The sequence below is a fragment of the Apium graveolens genome, chromosome 2 (assembly GCF_009905375.1).
Source record: "Apium graveolens cultivar Ventura chromosome 2, ASM990537v1, whole genome shotgun sequence".
NCBI classification, from domain to species: domain Eukaryota; kingdom Viridiplantae; phylum Streptophyta; class Magnoliopsida; order Apiales; family Apiaceae; genus Apium; species Apium graveolens.
The window spans coordinates 8,049,971-8,071,957 of record NC_133648.1 but is presented as its reverse complement, the minus strand read 5'-3'; the positions used below and the strand labels follow the sequence as shown (position 1 = coordinate 8,071,957).

The 21,987-nt window shown below is 31.9% G+C and overlaps 1 protein-coding gene across 3 annotated transcripts; it reads right to left on the bottom strand.

Annotated features, from left to right (window-relative positions):
• Nucleotides 1–10,415: 10,415 nt before the first annotated feature.
• Nucleotides 10,416–16,042, bottom strand: LOC141706851 (putative E3 ubiquitin-protein ligase RHG1A). Of its 3 annotated transcripts, XM_074509719.1 has the most exons (7): nt 15,798–16,042; nt 15,494–15,751; nt 12,911–14,539; nt 11,517–11,570; nt 11,228–11,323; nt 10,992–11,132; nt 10,416–10,894 (listed from the first exon to the last, which is right to left on the bottom strand). In XM_074509719.1, the coding sequence occupies exons 3-7, from the start codon at nt 14,525–14,527 to the stop codon at nt 10,754–10,756; spliced, it is 2,049 nt and encodes a 682-aa protein (XP_074365820.1). In that variant the 5' UTR covers nt 14,528–14,539; nt 15,494–15,751; nt 15,798–16,042; the 3' UTR covers nt 10,416–10,753. The 3 variants fall into 3 exon arrangements, with proteins under 3 accessions (XP_074365820.1, XP_074365819.1, XP_074365821.1); XM_074509718.1 differs by having other exon boundaries at nt 15,494–16,042; XM_074509720.1 differs by having other exon boundaries at nt 11,517–11,567; nt 15,494–16,040.
• Between the last annotated feature and the right edge of the window lie 5,945 nt (nt 16,043–21,987).

Here is a 21,987-nt window from a genome sequence, read left to right as displayed (position 1 = left end):
GTTTTTATGTGGAGGGTGGTTTGAAAGTTTGTTATGATTAGGGAGGGGATTATAGAGGTTGTTTGCTTAAATTTGATTGCGCTCCCGCCTTAATTATGTTTAAACTTTTAATTTTACCAAATTAACCCGGGTCACGGATCATGTGATTTCATTTGTGTTGGGGTGTAGTAGCGTAGAATACTCCCTCCGTCCTTTTGATTTCTTATCAAGAGGATTGGATACGTAGTTTAACAAATATGTATAAAGTAGTGGAAAAAAGAAAGAAAAGTGTGTGAAGTGTATGAGACTCATTGATTTTTAATGTATAAAAGGGAGATAGTTAGGTAAAAGTAGTGTGAAAAAAGAGAAAAAGTAGGAAAATGATGGGACCCATGAACTATTTTTGTTAAGTTTTGAAATGTAAAAAAATGGATGAGACATCCCAAAAAGGAAAATGTAAAGAAATGAAAAGAACGGAGGAGTATAATTTAACATTTTTTTTAATTTTTAGGTTATGAAGTCTAGCAACATTAATATTTCTTAGTACTTTTTTAATTTTTTTACGCAAAAATAAACAAAAAAAATTCAGAGACTGAATGTATCAATACGATTTAGACTAATCCACATAAATATAAATTAATATTAACTATTTTTTTGTCGAGAACTAATAATAAGAAAAAATGACTAAAATACAACAATTTTCAAATTCAAGTGCTCAAAATACTATTTGACGATAATTTTCGTCCTAAATACGCACCGATTATGGATGTGGGAGATGCGCATTGCATTTTTTAAATTTTGTATATGGCACACGTGTTAAGCATGCGTGTTACATTTTTTTAAAAAGTAAATTAAGTATCTTTAAGATTCATTTTCATTTTTAATTAAAAATGAAATATATTCAAAATTTTAAAAAATGAAATACGCATCTTTTAAATACGTAATCGGTGAATAATTTGATCAAAATAGTGCGTTTTTAAATATTTTGGATGTTTTTAATTTAAAAGTAATTATTTTAATATAACACCATAATAATAATTATTAACTCTATTTTTTAAACTTTTTCCTGGGCTCAACCAAAAACGGTTAATAATATCACATAAATGCACTGCACAAACGAATTCTTTACAAAAATGTCACATCATGGATTAAATATATAGAATTGTTTTCTTTTGAATTCCAATTTCCAAACAACCAAAACTTGGAAATTGGACTCTACTGACAACTGTTAAGTTTGGAGTCTCTGACAATTGTTAAGTTTTAATTAATATAATTTAATATATATTAAGTTGTATTCAAATTAATTACTTCCTATCACATTGAATTCTATACACTACTTTTCGGCACGTTTTTCAATGTTTTTTTAAAACATAATTGTATAATATATATTTTCAGAATAAAAGTTTTATCTTTAAACTTTTATTCAAAAAAAAATAAAAAAAATATGAAACTATATTTTATAGAAGTCTCGAAGTACGTGTAAATAGTAAACGTGTGTAAATAATAAACATATACTCCCTCCGTCCCTCCCAAATCTTTACATTTGGGTGGGGCGCGGAGTTTAAGAAAAATGATAAAGTAGTGGAGAAAAGTGGAAAAAATGAGTAAAGTAGTGAGACCGATTAATATTATATGTATAAAGTGGGTATAGTGGAGGAAAATAGTGCATGTAGTTAATTTAAAAATTATAAAAACTTTACTATTTTTGGAAAATTTTGAAATGTAAACAATTGGAAGGGACATCCCAAAAAAGAAAGTATAAACAAATGGGATGTACAGAGGGAGTACTACCTACCGAGACGGATGTAATACTTATTTTCTTGGAAACAGGTTCGATATATTACAAAAAATTTAGTGTTCCGTAAATATTATTTGTTCGAGTTTGATTACAACACTTGTTCCGTCCACTTAAAAATGAGATTGTAAAATAATTAAATTGTCTGATACATGTTTAAGCTTCATGACGTTCGACTTGATTAGGTAATAATAGATTATGTACGGAAGCATAATCAAAATTAGTAGCACAAGAAAAACATAATCAAAACTAATCCCTTATCATATTCTTTTTCGGATCGAATTTTTGATAGGTTTTCTATTCCTATCGATGTCAGTAATGTATTGATGAGTGAGTTACAGTATTAATAAAAAACTAGTAAATTGCTCAACTTCAATATCAAAGCAGGATTTTACGTTTTTTATCCTTAAAATATTTAAAAATATATTTGCTCGATTTTGATATTCAAGCGGAATTTTACGTTTTTTAATTATTAAAACATTTAAAAATATATGAAGATGCTCTCAAAAATAAATAAAAAATATGAAAATGTATTCATAAAATATATAGTCATTATCCCCGAAATTTAATTTCTGAATATGGCCGTTAATAATAAAGCACTTTGATAGACGATTGAAAAAAAATTTGATCTTCATCTTCTCCTCCCTAGGATGATGTTTAAAAATACCCATTTTTTGGATGTAATGACTGAAAATACCCATTTTTAAAACAAATGGCTGAAAATACCGTTTTGATTACGCATTTTGTAATTGGATAAGTGTAATACGCATTTGAGAACTAGGTATCCAAAAAAATTACTAAAGATACGCATTTATAGTTTGGGTATTATTACGCATTTAATGCGTATCTTAAAAAAAAGAAAATTGGATACCCATTTGACAAATGTGTATATAGAATAAAACAGAATACCCAAATGACAAATGTGTATCCAAAACTGTATTTTCAGTCATTCACTACCAGAATGGGTATTTTCAGCCATTTGCACCAAAAAATTGTTATTTTTAACATTTTTTCACCTTCCTACATGGTATTTTTAATAATGTAATCCATTTCAATGCAAAGAACCTATTGCTTACATTGTGTGTCCAAATTTCCATATCAAGTTGTGTGGAACAATAACCATAATATTTAATACAAAAGATCAGCATATCAGAACTACTTTAGACTTTAGTGTACGAAAAAGCTAACTGATAAATTAAAAAAATGTTCAATGCTTGTATAATACTACTCCATAATTTAGCCATTTGTTGACCTAAATTTATAGTATGATTTTCATACCTTTCTGCAAAATAGAGTATCATCTGCGTCAGAATATCATTTCAGAATACAGATGACGTGTATAGACCCAGATGCGTGCATGTTTAGTAACTCCAACTTGCTCTGTTCTTGCATAGTGTTTTGAAATAATATAAGTAGACATGTAAGGAGTAGGAGAACGTTTGATTTTGTTTGATCTTCGTTCAGCAAATACGTCTGGACTCCGTAATTTTGATGCGAAACCATGTTTTCACACTGATTATCAGTTCCATCAACCAGTAATAAGGGTGTAAAGACAACCGCTCAGTCGCATTTATCGCTCACAACCGAACCGCTTTTTACGGATAATCGCGAAACGCGGATTGGTTATGGATTTAGATTTTAACAATCGCTTATTCGAGATTTGGATGCGGTTATAAATTTTTTAAAAACATAAAATTGCAACCATAACCGCAAACCACGACATATATTTATAATAAAATATAATTTCAAAAACATACTTGATATTATATTAATTACTAAATAAACATATTTACTTTTGTAAAAGGTATTTTTTATTATTCTAAGATTAAATGAGTTTCGTTAATACTTGAGTTAATTATTTATTCATACTAAAAGTAGCTCGACCTTATTCGCTAAGATGCAAAATTTGCATTTTAATTTTCATGTTTATAATTTGTGCATACACTGTGTATTTTATCATGTTTTTAGTATTTTTACTTCACACGAAATATTATTTTATATTTTATTTTTAAATGTAAACTTTTCAAGTAACTTAAACTTGAATTTATTAATGTTTGAATTTATTTCTTTTTGCAAATTATTAATTATTTTAGACTTTTTTGCACTTTGGTGGCTTGTACTATAATTTTTTGCACTTTTGTGGCCGAATTTAAAAACTTGGCAACTGTTTGGCAAAAAAAATCTTTTTGAAACAGTTGCATGGCTCCGCTTAATGACCGTTAACGTCGTTAACGATGAAGAAGGGCAAATTGACAGTTCATATTTCAACATCTATATTGTGTGTATATATACGTGTACTCCTCATCTTAATATACCCAAATCAGAAAAGTTACAAATTCAAGCAGGTCAAAACCAAAAATGAACCATCAGTGCTTTTGCAGGATTTGGGCAGTGGAGAAAACCTCATGGACTGGGTACAATTCGGGGCGTCGATTCCTAACATGTGGTACCCAAACCTGCAACTTTTTGAAATGAGTTGAGCTGGAGGTAGATGGTCGAAGGAAAGGTGTGATTAACGCTCTGTTAAGGAACATAGGAAGAAAGGATAATGATCATATCATGGAGTTGGTAGCTGCTCGAAATGAATACAGTGAGGAGATCAAGCAGTTGAAGAATCAAGTCACGAAATGGTGAACATTTGCTATGTTGCTCCTGTTGTATGTTTTTCGTAAATGGTTTAGCTCAGTTGGTGAGGAAAAAAGTAATATTTAGTGATGTATAATGTACTTGGTACAAGGATGTTAAATGACTAATATTAATTTTGAGTTGTTATGTTATTGTAGTAGTAATGTAGAATCTGGTTTGATGCTATGAAAGTTGTTCTCTGTGATATGTTTGGTTGTTTGAAAATGAATTTGGTTAAGAGTGACAAAATAGAACATTATACCAAAAGAGCAACATTGCATTTGTCTTAAAATCAGTCATACCAAATCCAAGAAAATGCATTAAGTGATCATTAATAAAATGATCATAGACAGTTTTGATCATCATCCATAACCTAAAGTTTTGATCACTAACAAAATGCACAACCAAAACTGGCCTTTCACAGGCATAACTAGTCATAGACAGTGCCAACAAAATAGTGAGGAAAGCGGCCTTTCACAGGTATAAGTAGTCATTGACACACAAACTTAAATCATCCATCCTGGTTTTGCAGCCATCTTAGCTTTCTTGTCTGCCTTCAGTTCACCCAACTTCTTTCTTTTAGCTGCTTTAAGTTGTCTTAAAGTAGTTACTTGTTTCCCCTTCGAATTGATTGAGTTGTCTTGAAAGTCATCATTAACCACTTGATATCTTTTACTGCCTTCAGCTCCATCATTTTTACCTTGTTGTCTCGACATTCTTCTTGTTTTAAATTTCTGCACAGGAGGTTCAACCCTGTCATCTGTAGTTGTACCAGTGTTGACAACATTGGTTGAGTCATTACCATCCTTGGTTGTTTTTTATAAATAAAAACTTTTGATTAGTTCTTAATAATTAAATGATACACATAGGACATGATAATAGTTGATAATATTTTGTTAGTACCTTGGTAGAAGAAGTCCTTAAATTATGTCATGTCTTTTTACAAGTTTTGCAACTGTTATCTTGACAATATTTGGCTCTCTGCCTTCCTCTGCAACCTTCTTAATTTTATCACTTTTCTAATTAAGCAATTTTATACATATGATTAGTAAAAATACTAAAAATACGTAAAGACACAAATATGAAGAGCATACCTTGGCAGGACATGTTCTTTTGTTATCTCTTTCTGCCTTGCAATATTTATAATTCATCTTCATTCCAGTTCTTGGCAATTTGGTTGCATTTGCAGGTATATCATCCTTGATATTTCTTTTCTTCTTGGGCCTACCAATCTGAGCCTTATAGTTGGTGGTAGAGGCATTGGTTCAGGGGGGCCTTCCCAAAATTCTGGACCGAATATTGGTTCTAGTGTATAACTGTAAAGCTGTTAAATTCAAGAAATTAGTAATGTAATATAGAGTAGTTTCAAGATATTAAGCTGAATTTGAAGAAAATATATTACCTTCATGTACTGAGGTTTTTTATAACGATCACTAAAATGAATTTTCCAAGGGTCATTTCTAAGTGTTATATATGATAACAAGGATTCCCTATCAGATCCCATTTCCTACATGAACAAGTTTTATTATGCAGGTCCACCACTATTCATGTCCCCCCTCAGAGCATATTACACTATATTTGGGTCCTCCAGACCAAGTTACCCCACAACCAGGAGAATAGTGTAGGGCCCTAATATAAAACCATTCTTTAAGTCATAAACATATAGAGTCATATATAAGACAAATAGAGTTATACAAAAGTGTACTTGTTCAATATTTTTGGGCACTCGGACATATAACCAATTCTTTTTCCATCATTTTATCCCTTCTCACTTGTATCATTCTCATCAATTCTTTATGAATCTCTCTCAACATTGTTAACACTGGTAGGTCCCCGTACTTTCTAATACTGCTATTGAACACCTCACAATGATTGTTAACAAACATATCACTGCAAGGTGTTGTTCTAAAAGCAGGCCTAGTCCATTGTTGTCTAGATTTTTAATTGAGATACTCATAACACTTGCTAGATATTTTTTAATTGAGCTACTCATAACACTTGCTAGATATCTTTTCAAATTATTGACATAAATGCATAGCTCAGTGACATTGCATATGTATAAATAGATAGTAATTGAGCATACCTCCTTCATCTTATCCATGTGCAGATTAAATTCTCATGCAGTGCTTGCCCTTGCTGCCTTCCATAACAAATCTTTCTGTGCAGCACTTTTGTGCTCTTTGACCATATTCTGGAAAAGATGCATGACACAAAATCCATGTTCAGCATTTGGTACAACAGATTCCGAAGCATTAATTAATCTCTGCATAAGACCATTACACATTAGTGGTAATACAAATAGTGACAGAAATTAACTTTTTAAAATTGGAAGGGAAATGCAACCACCTTCTGCCTTTTTGAAATAAAAATCCAATCCTTGTCATTCACAATTTATATATCTTGGCAAAAGTACTGCAAGGACCAGTTCCAAGCATCTGTATTCACATCCTCCACAATTGCCCATGCAATTGGATACATTTTAACATTTGCATCAACTCCAACATCTGTTAGAAGCTGACCACCATAAGACCATTTGAGGTGGCAACCATCCAACCCAATAATTCTCCTACAATATTTACTAAATGCTTCTTTGAGTGGTCCCATACAAACATAAAATCTCATAACCTACCTCTGTCTATTTCTGGTTCAGGGTTCTCAGTCATACTCTTGATGGTGGAAAATGGTAGCACTCTTTTCACCTCATTAGCATACTTCCAAACCTGTGTGTACTGCTCCTCATGGGATCCACAAATTTCCATAAAAACCCTCCTTTTAGCTCTATAAACAACATGCTTTCTCAAATCATATTTTAAATCATTCACAATTTTCCTATAAAAAGCATTCACAGGCCATGTTAGGTTTGATCTGAGCTCACTCTCATAGTAATCTGCTATTCAAGTTGAATTGATTTGTTTCTGCTTAAATGTGGGTGAGCAAGTGTGTTTCTTATTTAAGGTTTTGATCTGAAATGTGGAGCTTTCTTCATGGATTGCTGAAGCATAAAGCTTCCATTCACAGGGTTTTTGACATACTGCACCTTTTTTTCCAAAATTCCTACAATTATTGATTGGCCTTCTTTCTATAATTGCATGTTTCTTTACTGCCTGTCTAAGAAGTTTAAAATCCCTAAAGCACATTCCTAATTGAAAGACAGGTTTTATCATGTCAATCTTTTCATTACAAACATGATAACTTAAGTCATCCTCATCAGTTGAATTCCCTACCATTCTCTCATCTTCACTGTCAGCGTACACACTTGAATTATCATCAGAAGCGTTATCTACCTTATCATAATATATATCATCCATATTTTGCTCGAAGATTAAATCATCATCTGACCCATCTACATTGGAACCGTTTTGATGGAATGTTTCATCACTACTTTCCTTTTCCCTCATTTCATAATCCTCGTCACTGTCAGGATCTGAAAAGTCAAACTAAGCCCTCTAATTCCCTAAGCTCTTGTTCAGTATCTATTTCATGCTATGTAGTGCATGGGAATTGAGTACCATCCAAATTAATTTCATCATGTTCTTCAAAAGCTTTTCTATAGGGGGGCTGCTCAGGGGTGTGGGTTCCTTAAATTCTAAGTTTCTGACTGCTGCATTTAGTGAAGAAGATAATCGAGCTTCAAATTTTACAAAGATGTCAACATATCTTTCCTTAGGCATCAATTCACACATTAATATTACCTCCTCATCTGAATCTAATACAAAGCATCATCTTTCTATATTTATACTTGGTAATTTATATCATAACTGGGGCAAATTCACCAATGCACCCGATTTCTTTTAACATGTTCTTGGTGATTTCGATTAAACTTATTTCATCTAAACTCACATAATCAATATATTCAACTTCACCACAACATAAGACCTAGAGTTTTCAATCATTTCACCCCCATGATAAAATTTAATAGTAAAATACCCAATTTCTGCATATTGACAAACAACAAAAAATACTTTACACTTTAAACAAGTATGCAAATACATGTAGTGGGGTATTAAAAAAGTGGGGCATTAAAAAAGTAAAACAGTTTGATTAGGGAAAAATAAACTATAAGCTAGCACAAACTAATCTTAGTATAGTATTAACTAGTACTTCGTTCAAAGCAAATCAAACATTTACCAAACTATATTATGTGCATGCAGAGATCAAAGATTTCAGACATACCACTGTAATCAGGGCACTAACGAGGAGCGTATATGTGTTCATTTTCTTTCAATCGCTTATACCAACTCATCTTCACACGATAGGGTCTTGGATTAGGGTTTTGATCGCCTCTTCTGAAAAGGGAGCAAAGCAGCAATATGATTTTGGAGGCAAAATGATGTGTCTATATCGAGCTTTTTTACTTTTTTCTTTTAATAATTAAACAAAGAAAACTAAACGACATTAACGGTCATTAGGCAGAACCATGCAATTGTTTTAAAAATATTTTTCTAGCCACACAGTTGCCGAATTTTAAAATTCGGCAAAAATAGTGCAAAAAAATTATAGTACAAGCCACCAAAGTGCAAAAAAAGTCATTATTTTATAATAAGTGATTGAACTGTAAACCGATCCGCAATAATCACAAATTTGTAATTGTAATTGACGCGGTTAACTTACGGTTGTGGATGACAATTTTCAAAAACCGCTATTCGCGGTTTGGTTCAAAAAAGGTAATGGATAATGGATAAGATCATAGTGTGAGCTTACGGTAACCGAAGATCAGAGTGGGAGCTTACAGTAACCGAAGACATGATTATGTCTTCAGTTGATATAGACCCTTCCTACGAGGGACTGTCAGAAAATGTTATCTCATGATTTCTAATGTTATCTCATGATTTCTACATGTCTTCAGTTAATATAGGCCCTTCCTACGGGTGAATGTCAGAAAATATTATCTCATGATTTCTTTGTAGGAGAGGGACATAGGTATAGTGTCTACGACCTTTTTCATGTGAATCTTTTATTGATCGAAAAAGAAATATCCGGCAAACGGACGATATTATAAAATCATTAGAAGAGATTAAAGGGAGGCAAATGGGCGTGACAAATGTTTTAGTAGCAGACATTGTTGGGGTTATCCGAATACTGCAAAATCTCGTAAAAAATCTTATCACGGATGGAATTGAGTCGTCACTCTAAGGCTTGCTTGCTTGGCCACCGAAAGGCAATCATTTAGGGACAAGGAGGTGCCATTCCCAAGGCCACCTAATATTAATTACTACTACTAACTTGGACTTTCAACTTGCTCCCACATGCCACCCCCTTCTGCCATCTTTGAATTTTATCTTCATGCCCCCTTGGCTCCATTTCTTTTCATTTCTAAATCTCTTTTTTTTTTTTGAAAATGACAAGGGCCTAATTTCACATACCATCACAGGAGGCTTCACGTTTTCACCAAAGACCAAACTATGCTACCTTGACAGATTATTATACTTGCAAATCAAACATCACTCCGCAGATCTCTTTCCAAAAGAACACTAGAATGTAACACTCGGACAAAGTTGATTCTTAAACTGTAGAGACTGCTACCAAGACTTTATTAGTACGAACCGAGCCGAACTGAACTCGGACATTTTCGGGGCGAAAATGGGAGCCAGGCAAGCCTAAAGTTTGAACTAATATGCAAAGACATGTAGTTTTCAGATTCATTCATCCCCCCTGCAAACAGATTTGGTCTTTATCCACAAATCTTGATAATATTGCCCAGTGTTTAAGTATGCTGATCTACCCACACACCAACAACTAAGAGGAGGTTCAAACAATACCACATGGCTAAATACATCCCCCAGGACATTTTTAATGTAAACTGTGACCTAACAAATGCACTTTGAGAAGCCAAGCTTACAACTAAATGTAGGTTCAAACAATACTACATGGCTATATTCTTACTTCTTTTTTTCATTTTGAGTTCTGTCATGCTTTTTCTCCTGCTCATTTGCAGAAAGATAACATGCACAAACAAAGACTGCAATCAACCGCATCTTTAGAGGCTAGATTCAGCCAAATTCTCAGAAGCATAAGATATCAGAATCAGAATGAGCATAAATCAAAAACCCAGCTGTAAAAATCCTTGAAACTTTTTGAATCTTTCTACAAGATTGTAAGCCCTTCTTACCGAAGGCGAAAAACAACTACTTGTCTATTTGGATTTTTGATATCTTAAAAATAAAAAATTCTCCAAAATGGAGATCAGATCATAACAAAGTTGAGAAGAGAAACATGGAAAATTATCCACGCTGCTGACACAGTGGTCCAAATGAGGACATTTTATGCCTAGCCGGTTGATTGAACCGCGCTTGAGCAAAACATACATCCGCATACCACTCAATTTAGTCCGTCTCAGTTGAATTAGCAAGACTGCTACTTTTCTTTAGTATCTCCAATTGTTGCTTTACATATTGGGCACAAATTCTTCTGCTTGAGCCATTGTTTGATACAATCTGTATGGAAATCATGCCCACATTTCAGCTTTCCAAGATCATCTCCATCAACATACTCCTCCTGAAAATCATTACCCAATGTGCTTGTTAGATTGTGAAAACTGTGAATGAAAAATGTTTTAATAGAGAAACAGTAGAAGAAAATGAAGGACCAGTACCTGACATATGCAGCAAGGTTCGGACTCCTTTTGTTTTGCTGAAGCTGCCTTGTACTTCCTCTTCTTCATACATTTTTTCATCGCGTTTTCACTTAATCCAGTATTTACATATCCAATTCGATCTTCCAGTGCTAACAATTCCTGGAAAGCCAATATATTTGATGTAAATTACCAAGTACAAGGTTAAAGAACTTAAGTGTATTTTAAACCAAAACTTAAGATAAGTCATCATTTACCTCATACGACATGTTATCAATATCAAGCCTCATATCCCTGTGTCCATCGTGATCAGCCATCCCAAATAAGACAGACTGGTCAAGCATCATAATGTCCTAAAACAAGAGTAAGCGCTCATTGAGGTTACACAAGTAAATAAATTTGTGCAAATGGAACTTAAGAAAACACCCATATGCTATACAACTCATTAAATATATAAATGTCATCATTTATAAACCCCGTAACTTCATTTGTTGATGCTGAAAAAAATGACGCCTTCAAAAACTAAACACATGGTCAGTAACTAACCTCAAACCTCAAGCCCTCACCCCTGCGCATTTGAGCCAATACATTGCGAATCTGCTACATAGAAAAAAAAGGTAAGCAGCCTGCAGAATGCTTTCTACTGGAAAAGAAATACCAATGCACCTTACATAAGAACATTTTGAAGGAACATACACCGATATAAATGCTTTAACAAATCATATGTAATCTAATAACAACATAAATTCATGGCAAAAACAACCACAATCTGATTTCTGATCATACCTTCAATTCAAAGAGAATCAGAAGCAACAAAAAAACGCTACCAAAAAACAATAAGTTAAAACTAAAAGTAACATAGGACAGATAAAAACTATATTTCATTTAGAATAACACTTTCGAGGAGCAAAGTGATTATCAGGGACCAGAACACCAAACATCATAATCATCATCAGCAAGCCGAAAACATGGAAGAGAAGAGACGGATATTCGAAACATAATACAGAAACGAAGAGAGAAAGTTTACATTTTATATGTCCAGGTTAATGTGAACCAAATATGTGTTATAAGAATTAGTACGGACGTGAAGAGATAGAGGTAAATAGGGTGCTGTGAATACTAGAACATACACACACGCTGGCTCGGTACAATTCTTAAGGGTTTGGGACTCTTTTAAGTAAGAAGAATTTACTCTAACTTGCAACTCTTTATATTTACATATTTTATTATAATTATTTGCCATATTTAAAATTACCTAAAAGTCTATAACACGTTCATATTTATCCTTATCTCTAGAGTATGATGTAATAGTCTGTCTATTATGTTTACCCATGATAATATAAAATAAAAAAACAACTAATTAATGTGGTTAAATGATAATATTTTTACCCATAATATTAAATTAAACAAAAAATTTACTTATTAAACACATGGATCAGAGAAGTCCGAAAAAACAAAATATATCATAAAATACTTTTAAAAACCATGCAACTTACCCAATAGCAGTAATGTGTATATAATTAGTCAGAGCAGTTAAGGTCAAAGTTTGAGAAACAATAAAGAAAAAAACAAAAAGAATAATATGTATTGATATGTTTAGATTTTAATCATTAAAATTTAAATATTTAAAAAATAGTTAAATTGAAAAAAATGACAAAACTAATTTAGGAACTGCAACTCAACTGAGAAGTAAAATTTGTCTATTATCAATGGAGGAAAGGATAGTTTTATTACCAATCACATGATAGGGCCGGGCTAAAAACAAATACAACTAAATTAACCATGTTAAAAAATGCTGAAAGATCTCAAGTTCAAGTCTAATAAAAAGTAACACGTAAAGGAAAAATTAAAATAAGTCCCTACTTTATAGGCACTTATGAATGCTTATAAGTTATAATGCCTGAAAAGTTCATGGAAAGACTATTAATTTAAGAACATACCTCAGACACAAGCCTGCTTCTTCCTTCAGGAGCAGTGGCAGCAGCTAAAGTTCGGAGTGAATGGGGGATTCCAAAAGCACCATCATTGCGTCTATTCGGCAAATTTGCAGACCCAGACTGAGGCAAATGATTCCCTTGGTTTCCGGATGAAATTGTCATCCCTTGTGTAGAAGCAGGAGCACCTGGAAGAGCATTGCTGATCTGACCTCCAGATTGAATACCAGACGAGGCTAACAGTGATCTTCGAACCAATTCAGACAGTCTGCGAGAATATTGTGGAGAATTGCGAATACGGACTGCGTTAGAAGCAGAGGTGGGATTGGCACCAGCAGTAGAGCCACTGTGAGGAGGAGGAGGAGGAGGAGGAGCAACATTGCCAGCAATGTTATTCGCACTGGTCAAACCCCAGGGACCTTGTGAAAGAGTTGAATCTCTCATTCCAGATGGTATAAACATGGGATGCTCCGATATATTTCTCTGCATGCTTCTTGACCTTGCTTCGTCATGAGATGCAACACCTCGATTATCTCCAGCAATTGCAATACTTGATGAAGTGCCGGGTCTTGAGCTGGAATTTCTGTTCCACCTAGAAGATTGCTGGTTGCGGTGCATAGCAGGGACATATGCAAGAGGGGACTGACTTTGCATAATTATACCTTCTGTGACTGCAGGTGAAAACAAATCCAACGGACTGTTAACAGGAGTGTTCCTTGGTGGTTGATGGGGAGATGGATAATTTACTGGTGCAACAGCAGTCCCTGCTGCAAACACATTAGCTGGTGAGGAATCTAACTGATGTGAAGAGCTGAACCTCAAGCGCAAGTTCCTCTGAGAGCTTTCCGAATTTCTTGTTGCAGTTACAGCTGGAGGCATCTCTGAAGGTATGCCTCCTACACCCATTCCAAATCCTTGATTCAACTGCCCTAGTTGACTAGTACCACTAGCATTTTCTGATGGCAATGAGATGCTTAAGCTGTTGTTAGCATTTGGCCGAGCAGCATGCCATGCGCTGCCTTCAGCATGGTGAAAGTAGTTTGAGGTCCCACTCCCAGATGATTGTCCAATGTCTCCTTCCATTGCTTTTCTTTTGCGGGATAAACGACGACCTGCTGATGAGTTACCAGGTCTTCCATCTCCGTCTTCCACATATCCACCAAGATGCAGCCCATAAGGGTTTGAAGAACTACCACTAGATGGTAACGATGAACTAGACTTGAATATATTGGGGCGTTCCACAATTTGACAATCATCACTACCCTGTTCCCCAAATCCTGCATTCATGTTAAAATCCTGAGAAACAGCAGAACTCTGCACAAACATTGGACCATTAGCAATCTGATTATTACTGTAACTAACAGCATTCACAGGAAAAACATTTGCGGGTTCACTTTGTCGGACTGGACCAACTCCAGAAGAACCAATCATTGAAGACGCCCATACAAGCTCAGAATTCTGTCCACTGTGATGAAGAAGGTTTTGCGCAGCAACAGAACTAGATTGAGGCATAAAACCTACACTCACATTTTGTCCTTCTGAATTGGTAGAATTTAGATAGGTAAATGCAGTACTATTGAGTGACATATAATCTGGAAGCTGGTTTTGTTGAGAACTCTGCATCTTATTCCAGTTCTGAAATCAGTAAGCAACAGGTAAGAAGTCAGTATATTCATTACCACAGGTTACTACATAATGCATAAACTTTAAAGAACCTCAATGACATAGGTTCATATGTAAAATAGAAACAAGGTCATGTGGCTTCAGCAATAAACATCAATGCTAATCTCAAGTAAAACAAATTACATCAATACAGGGAACTAAATGGTCATAAAGTACAGGAAGCTGCATGATGTGTGTTCATATGTGAAAGAGAACAATATCAAATGCTCGAGGCTTCAGGCATAACCATCAATGTGAATTGCAAATACAACAAATAACAAATACTTTTTCGAAACAAGATATGGTCTGCAGGCCATCTCAAATACTAAGCATTCTAATTCAATTTTCTGAAATTTGTAACAGAAAAACAATCTAGAACCCACAAAGCAACCGTTCTTGAAACAAAAGTCAAGAAAAGCCTAAACCAAACAGTTACAATCTCGAAACAGCCAAATTAGCAGCAGCTCATCTCAAAATGGGTACCACAACAGCATGAAGGATAAACATAGATGGTTGTTTTAGTTTAAAAACCTCAACAAAAAAGGTATTAAAGTCAAATTAGAACACAGATATCAGAATTCCAGAAAGCAAGTCTTTAATATATGTAAAAGTCTCAAACTTTACCTACTAGAACAACATCCACAAACATAATTTGCAAAACCAATCAATAGCAATCACAACATACATGGATCTAAACACAAATTACAAGCCAGTCATACAACTATATTCATCAATACATAGTACACAAACACGCATAGATAGATATATGCACACATGACACATACATACACAAAGAAACACAAACAAAGAATACATGAACACAAGAAACACATATAAACAAAAACCCGTAACAAAACCAACAAATTTAAAAGGAAAAACATAAAAAGATTGAAACTTGATCATGATCAAACATTAAAATCCACTTACACACAAAAGGGTCAGTAGATTATACGATGGATCTATGGTCAAAATCTTTGACAAATCAGAATGATCAAATATATATAAAGAACATGTATGTATATCTTGAAAATCAAGAACCGAAAACTTAGTAAAGAGAGAAGAGAAAGAGGGAGGCTATGAGAATGAATGAGAAAGAATGAAATAAAGGCTGTTTGATATAAATTAAGAAAATGAGGCCTATATAAAATTAAAGAAAAGACAGTAATGTTTGATTTACGAAATGACCTATAAAATTAAAGAAAAGACAGTAATGTTTGATTTGCGAAATGACCCAGTAGATGAAAATGAAATGTAATGAGGAGAGAAAAAGATAGTGTGAAAAGGGTGTCTTAAGCTTAGCAGTTTTCTTTTCTTTCTTTCAAGAAAACAAGAGAGAGAGAGGAGAGAGAGAGATTAGTAAAAAACGAGAGAGAGAGAAGTAAAATATGAGAGAGATAGGGAAGGAGAGAGAGGGAGAGAGATGAGTTAAAAACGAGAGAGAGAGAGGGGGATGGGAGAGAGATGAGTTATTGATGCATAACAATTCAATATAACCAAACCCCATTTGCATTTGCATATAATACATACAATCTTTACATACAAAACTCAAAGACTTAAAGCAAAGGTGTCATCTTGAGCCGCTTACCAAATGTCTCTTGTCTCTGTCCTTCTTTGCCTTTTTTTTAAAATCTCTCTCTAGAAATCTTCTTATACGTTCTCTCTCTAAAAGGTTCTGAAACTCGGCAGTACAAAATCTATTACTCTGTATATATAGAGTATATACCGTGTATGTGTTGTGTGTACATTTTATTTTTCAACGTCTCTCACTTGTTCTTTTGGTAACATACACATTCCCAAGAATATGACCAATAAATAGTTATTATTCTTTACTAAAGATGTCAATTTTTTAAAATTAAAGGAATAAATGCCTTGAAAAAGATGGTGGGATTGTAGTGGTAATTAATTTTGATTCATATGTTAGTATCTCTAATATCTAATTTCTGGTAACTGTTATAAATATATATTGTTATTTTGGTAACTGTTAAAAGATAGATGATTATATACTAGTAACTTACAAAATATTATTATGCAGCAAATTACTTAGTATATATCATGTGGTTCATGCATTTGTTTTAATAGAAAATTATTTTGGATTCTATTTATTTCTTATTATGTTTATTAGCTCATGTTTTCAATGATATAATCTTATTTTTTTACTGATTTATTTTTAATTGTTTTTGCAAATACTAACACAATATAGAATATTGTATTTCTCAGCCACACTTTTGAGAAATACAAATTTATATATATATGGGTACTATTATATCTCATCCCTACATATATATATGTTATTATGTAGGTCGGATAATATAAATTAGAAATTTGAATTACATGTTATTATGTCTTATATATGTTACTATATAAATTATAAACTAGCATAATATTATTTTCTAGAATTTTTTATGTATCATGTAATTATAATATTTTTAGTTTTTTTTTGCAAATATTGTACAATGTTGTGTAACATATATCAAATACAATTTCATTATTTATGATGTACATTATTTTCATACAATATATTACCAAATTACATAATATTTATAATATAATTCATTAAGCAAAATATATATATTCTTATTTGTATTGTATAGTTTATATTTAATGAATGAATATAAATAGTGTACTCAGCGTGCGTTTAAAATGAAACGAATAAATTTAATCCGTAGAATGCCTGTATTTACAAATAAAAAACTAAAAATTAACATATATGTTGAATATAGAGTTGACCAAATTTTTTGAATTTTAATTAAATAAATTATATGTACAGTTTCATATTATTACTGATTTCACTACTAACTTACAATTAAATTACTCAATTTAAAAAGATAAAAATGCACAAGTAAAGTCGGAATGACTTGCAATCATAATATCTAATACGGTAAAATTTACACTACTATTTATATAAAAGTTGATTTTAATGAAAAATGTTAGCTTTTGAGTTTCAGCATATGTATGTATGGAAAAATGTTAATTTTTTATTTACATTATTAACAAACTAAGATTAAGTTATACGTGTGTGTCAGCATGTAAATTATGACATGTCACATTTCTTAATAAATTACGATAATTTCAATTATTTATATGCTAAATATTTGATTAGTGTATATGTATAATCATTATTAATATATAGTGAGTCAATTGATTACTTAAATAACATGCATTTATAATTATTCAAAAATTAAAATCATGTAATAAATAAATTACAATAATTTATATACAGTATTCACATTATCATTAACAAACAATCTATATCTATTTTTTACGTACCCGGTATCAATCATGGTTGTAACATAAAAATAAACTATAAATTGTAAAGACTTATTATTGATATTCATGATATTTTTTCAAGAATTTGAAGAAAAAATTGTAATTATATCGTTATTTAAACCGTTTTTAAGTTTCTTTCATTACGACTTTAATATTTATTCATATAATAATTTGATATAATTGTATACTATTATTTTAAAATTAAATATTTTTAATCGATAAAATTTTATAAATATCAGTTAAACCGATTAATTCCTTCAAATTATTGAACAATATATATTTTTTCTTCAAATAGTATAAATTGCATTGAATAAAATGCTACAATATAGCATATATATAACTTTTGTTTGAATAATTCAAAATATTAAAATAGTTCAAACTATTTGTACCATATTATCTTGATCAAGTAATATTGCTTATCAAAATATATTTTTTTAAAGCTAGTTTTTTAAAAGTGAAAAATGAAAAATAAATAGATTTAATATATCATCGTAATTTTAACAAATATCGTGAGATCTCATATCAAATTTTGAATATTTTAAAATCGGGACAAGTCCCAAAAACAATAATGCGCTACTAGTGAAATTAGTAATTATAATACAAATAATCAATCGACTTGATCATATACAAAAACCTCAAACACATTAATTTATATTTACATAAGATATTAAAAATATTCACATTATTGGTAAGATATTCTCGTCGACCTTGTTATTTAAATTTACTAAACATATAATGTGACGATATTTTTCGGCTGAGTGCCTGAGTCATGTAATCAAATTTTGAGTATTTTTTGAATAATGGACCAAGTTCTGATTTTAAATTCGAAATAAACTAAAATGCATTGACTTATTATAATTCGAACTTATCTAATTATATAATACTAATATAAATTATTTATATATAAGTGATTCTATTTTCAATTTATTTAAAAATTATATTGTGTATTTTAATTATTTTTTATAATACAAAATATGTTAGAAATATATGAGATATAATTTCAAACTGAAAAATGATTAATAAATAAGATAATAATCCATTTATGTATTATGCCTAAATTTATATATAAAATGCAATTTCTATTTGTTAGTGTTCATCCAAGCGTCGATTTATATTTAAATAATTATATTAATAAAAATTAACATGTTAGATTGATATAACAAGTAAAATAATTAATTGCATAACTAGAACTATAACTAAATTTATAAGTCATATATTAAAAAAATAATTATAAGGTGAAATTTTATAATTTTACTTGACTTCGATTTTTTGAACTATATAATTTAACGATATTTATTTATTTTAATTTAAGTTTTACACAAATTATTCAGATTTAATTTTATACAAATCCTTATATTATAGTAATGACTAATACTAAAAACTCAATCCTCCAAAAAGATAATATAAATTAACTAATGGGAGGAGAAGTAAGTGGTAAGCACAATCAAAATGTGGTAATAGTGCATGATGAGTCCATTTGGAGGCACCAATCAATGCATATGTGATATGAGATACACAACATAATAAAATACTCCTAATAGCAAGTAGCAAGCAAGCAAGCTGTATTCTTGGTAGTGTAAATTTGACCGCACAATCTATGCATGTATGCATAAGTTTTGGCTACCATCATGTGTTATGCATATATAGGCTGGCCTTTAGATGATTTTAGGTCCCCTAAAGATTCTGTCCCGTGTGTGTTTTTGGTAGGAAAGAAGAGAGTAAATTGTAGAGGATACCCACTAGATAAACCTAAGCCTGTCGGTACATATATTAACATACATACATCTACTTTTGGTGCTGATTTTTCATTAAACATAAATTTTAAAGTTGTGTGAATCCAATGACTTGAATGGTCTACTTTTGCACTCTTGTGTTACCATCTTTGGTGTCTTTCTTTCTCTTCCCCCTCTCATCAACATATAGCACCATTTGTGGGTTTTGCTCATTGCTTTGCCTTTAGTCATTGTTATGGTTGTGGTAGTGCACCTTAAGAAAGTTTATATATACTTTAATCTCTGTTCGTATTTAGCACGGGTTATAAATTAGTATTTAATTATAAAAATTTCAAAACCGAGCATCGGCTGAATATCTTGGTATCGAAAGAATAATAATGCGATCATAATTTTTGTTTCTAATTAATTCACATCAGACGTCGGACTCTTAACTTCAATTTCGTCGGACTCTTAACTTCAATTTCAAACATCTTGCAATCACAAAAAGGTAGAAGGCTTTTAATTCTACATTTTTACTTTGTTGGCAATTTTAAGGAGGTTGTGATGTTTTTCATGTGAAAAGTTTGAGATTATACCAAAATAACAAACTTGTTGATAATATTCCAAATACAAGGCTTCCATAAGCAACAGAAAAGAGTAAAACATAGTACATGATACATCTTAGCCTAACGCTGGCCATTTTGAATTAATTGCATATCCATACGGTGTGAGGTAAGACATGACTTTCATAAGAACCACTGAAATAAGTTTTAGTGCTAAAACATCACATATATCTTGTCTTCATCTAAGCTTCAAGGATATGCATTATCACAGATAGTCTTCATCCATAATCAAAAGGATATGCATTATAATTTCAAAGCTGATTCACTGCAAACCAAATGAAATGTTGCACACACACTTTGGCCGTACTAGTAATGTGTCAAAAATTAACTCGTAAGCTGTACAATTATGTACAAGGATAAATGATGGATAAACAAGTCGAACCACTACACCCGTAATTAAATAATTATATCGAAAATACTCGTGTCAATAACCGATATCTTTTTTTTTCCCAATCACAAATAGATTTTTGATCATCATATGTCAAATACGATTAACAAAAATATCGTATTTATTTTGATAAAAACATAATGGTGCATGTAACCAGATTTTTCATACATATGCAAATTAAAAAGCATTAATGAAATAACTACGCCTAGTTAAATAGTTTGGTGAGCTGATAATACTCACTTGAAATTCGGACAGGAACAATGAATAGGTTAAAAGTATTAGTGAAATAACTATATCTCGTTAAATAGTTTGGTGAGCAGCTAACACTCACCTGAAATTCAGACGGGTATTATGAATAACTTGATAAATTAATGAACTTTATTTCATGGCAAAAAAAGAAAAAGGTCAGCATTGGAAAATTAACATAAGTTTGATTACGATTTAGTATGTGGTTGGGTGTTGGCAATAATAATCTAGGAGAAATGAGTAAAAGGCCAACTTCGCATTGTGAATCCAGTCAATACACGGCTTGCATACGAAGATATAAATATACGATTGTTATTTCGTTACGTACTAGCTTATATATACTTATTATATTTATTTATTTATTTATTATTTACCTATCTATTGATTTTGAAAATAAAAGTAATGTGACATGGCCATGCAGATACTTGCTTCTTATCGTTTTCTTTTTACTTTTTTTTATTGTGTGTATAAAACATGCTACGCCCCCCTAGTATAGTATATAATACTCCGTGTTGTCTTTGCGCCTTTTCCTCTGGACCCTTAATGCTATTGCTATGTATTTTTTTTCTATATTATATGCACTACAGCTCACACGTGACCTACTTTGCTTAACGCCTTAACCTCATGCCTTATTGTTGATTTTTTATCTTGCCTTGTAAATTTATTTATTTTGACTCCCAAGTTAAATGTAATATTTGTCCATTTTTGATTTATATTTCTGACTTTAAGGTAATTAAATGTTATTTTCATAACAGATAATTTTAGACTGTTGTTTTATTTTGAAAGATGATCACAAGTAAGCAATTGTCGGCGAAAATTTTCTGCAATATGTATAAAGATTGGCCCGTAATGTTGACTCAGTTGGTTAAAGAGAGGAAAACTATCATCTTGGTTACAGGTTCGAATCCCACGGTAGGAGAATTTATGATTATGCCTCCTGAGCCAGAATCTGTCGCTTAAATACTGTTTACCTTGGTTCACGTGTTTTGCAAGGTATTACGTGAACCCGTAATGTTTATCCAGTTCGCACCCGAAGGGTAGCGGTTGCGGGTTAGCTACGATAAAAAAAAAAAGATTGGCCTTTCGTATGTGAACCATAAACCTTACACGTGCCATTGAAAGTTTCCGAGATACCGTATGCCGCAACAATTATTATGACAACATGGGTCAAATTTTAAGACTTTT

Bases quoted from the DNA above. Each gene is read 5' to 3' on its own strand.
- LOC141706851 (XM_074509718.1), bottom strand. From the start codon at position 14,527: ATGCAGAGTTCTCAACAAAACCAGCTTCCAGATTATATGTCACTCAAT. The intron at 11,324-11,516 runs GTTAGTTACTGA...CTCTTGTTTTAG, and splicing joins GTGAGGGCTTGAGGTTTGAG to GACATTATGATGCTTGACCA. The intron at 11,133-11,227 runs GTAAATGATGAC...TTGGCTTTCCAG, and splicing joins TTGATAACATGTCGTATGAG to GAATTGTTAGCACTGGAAGA.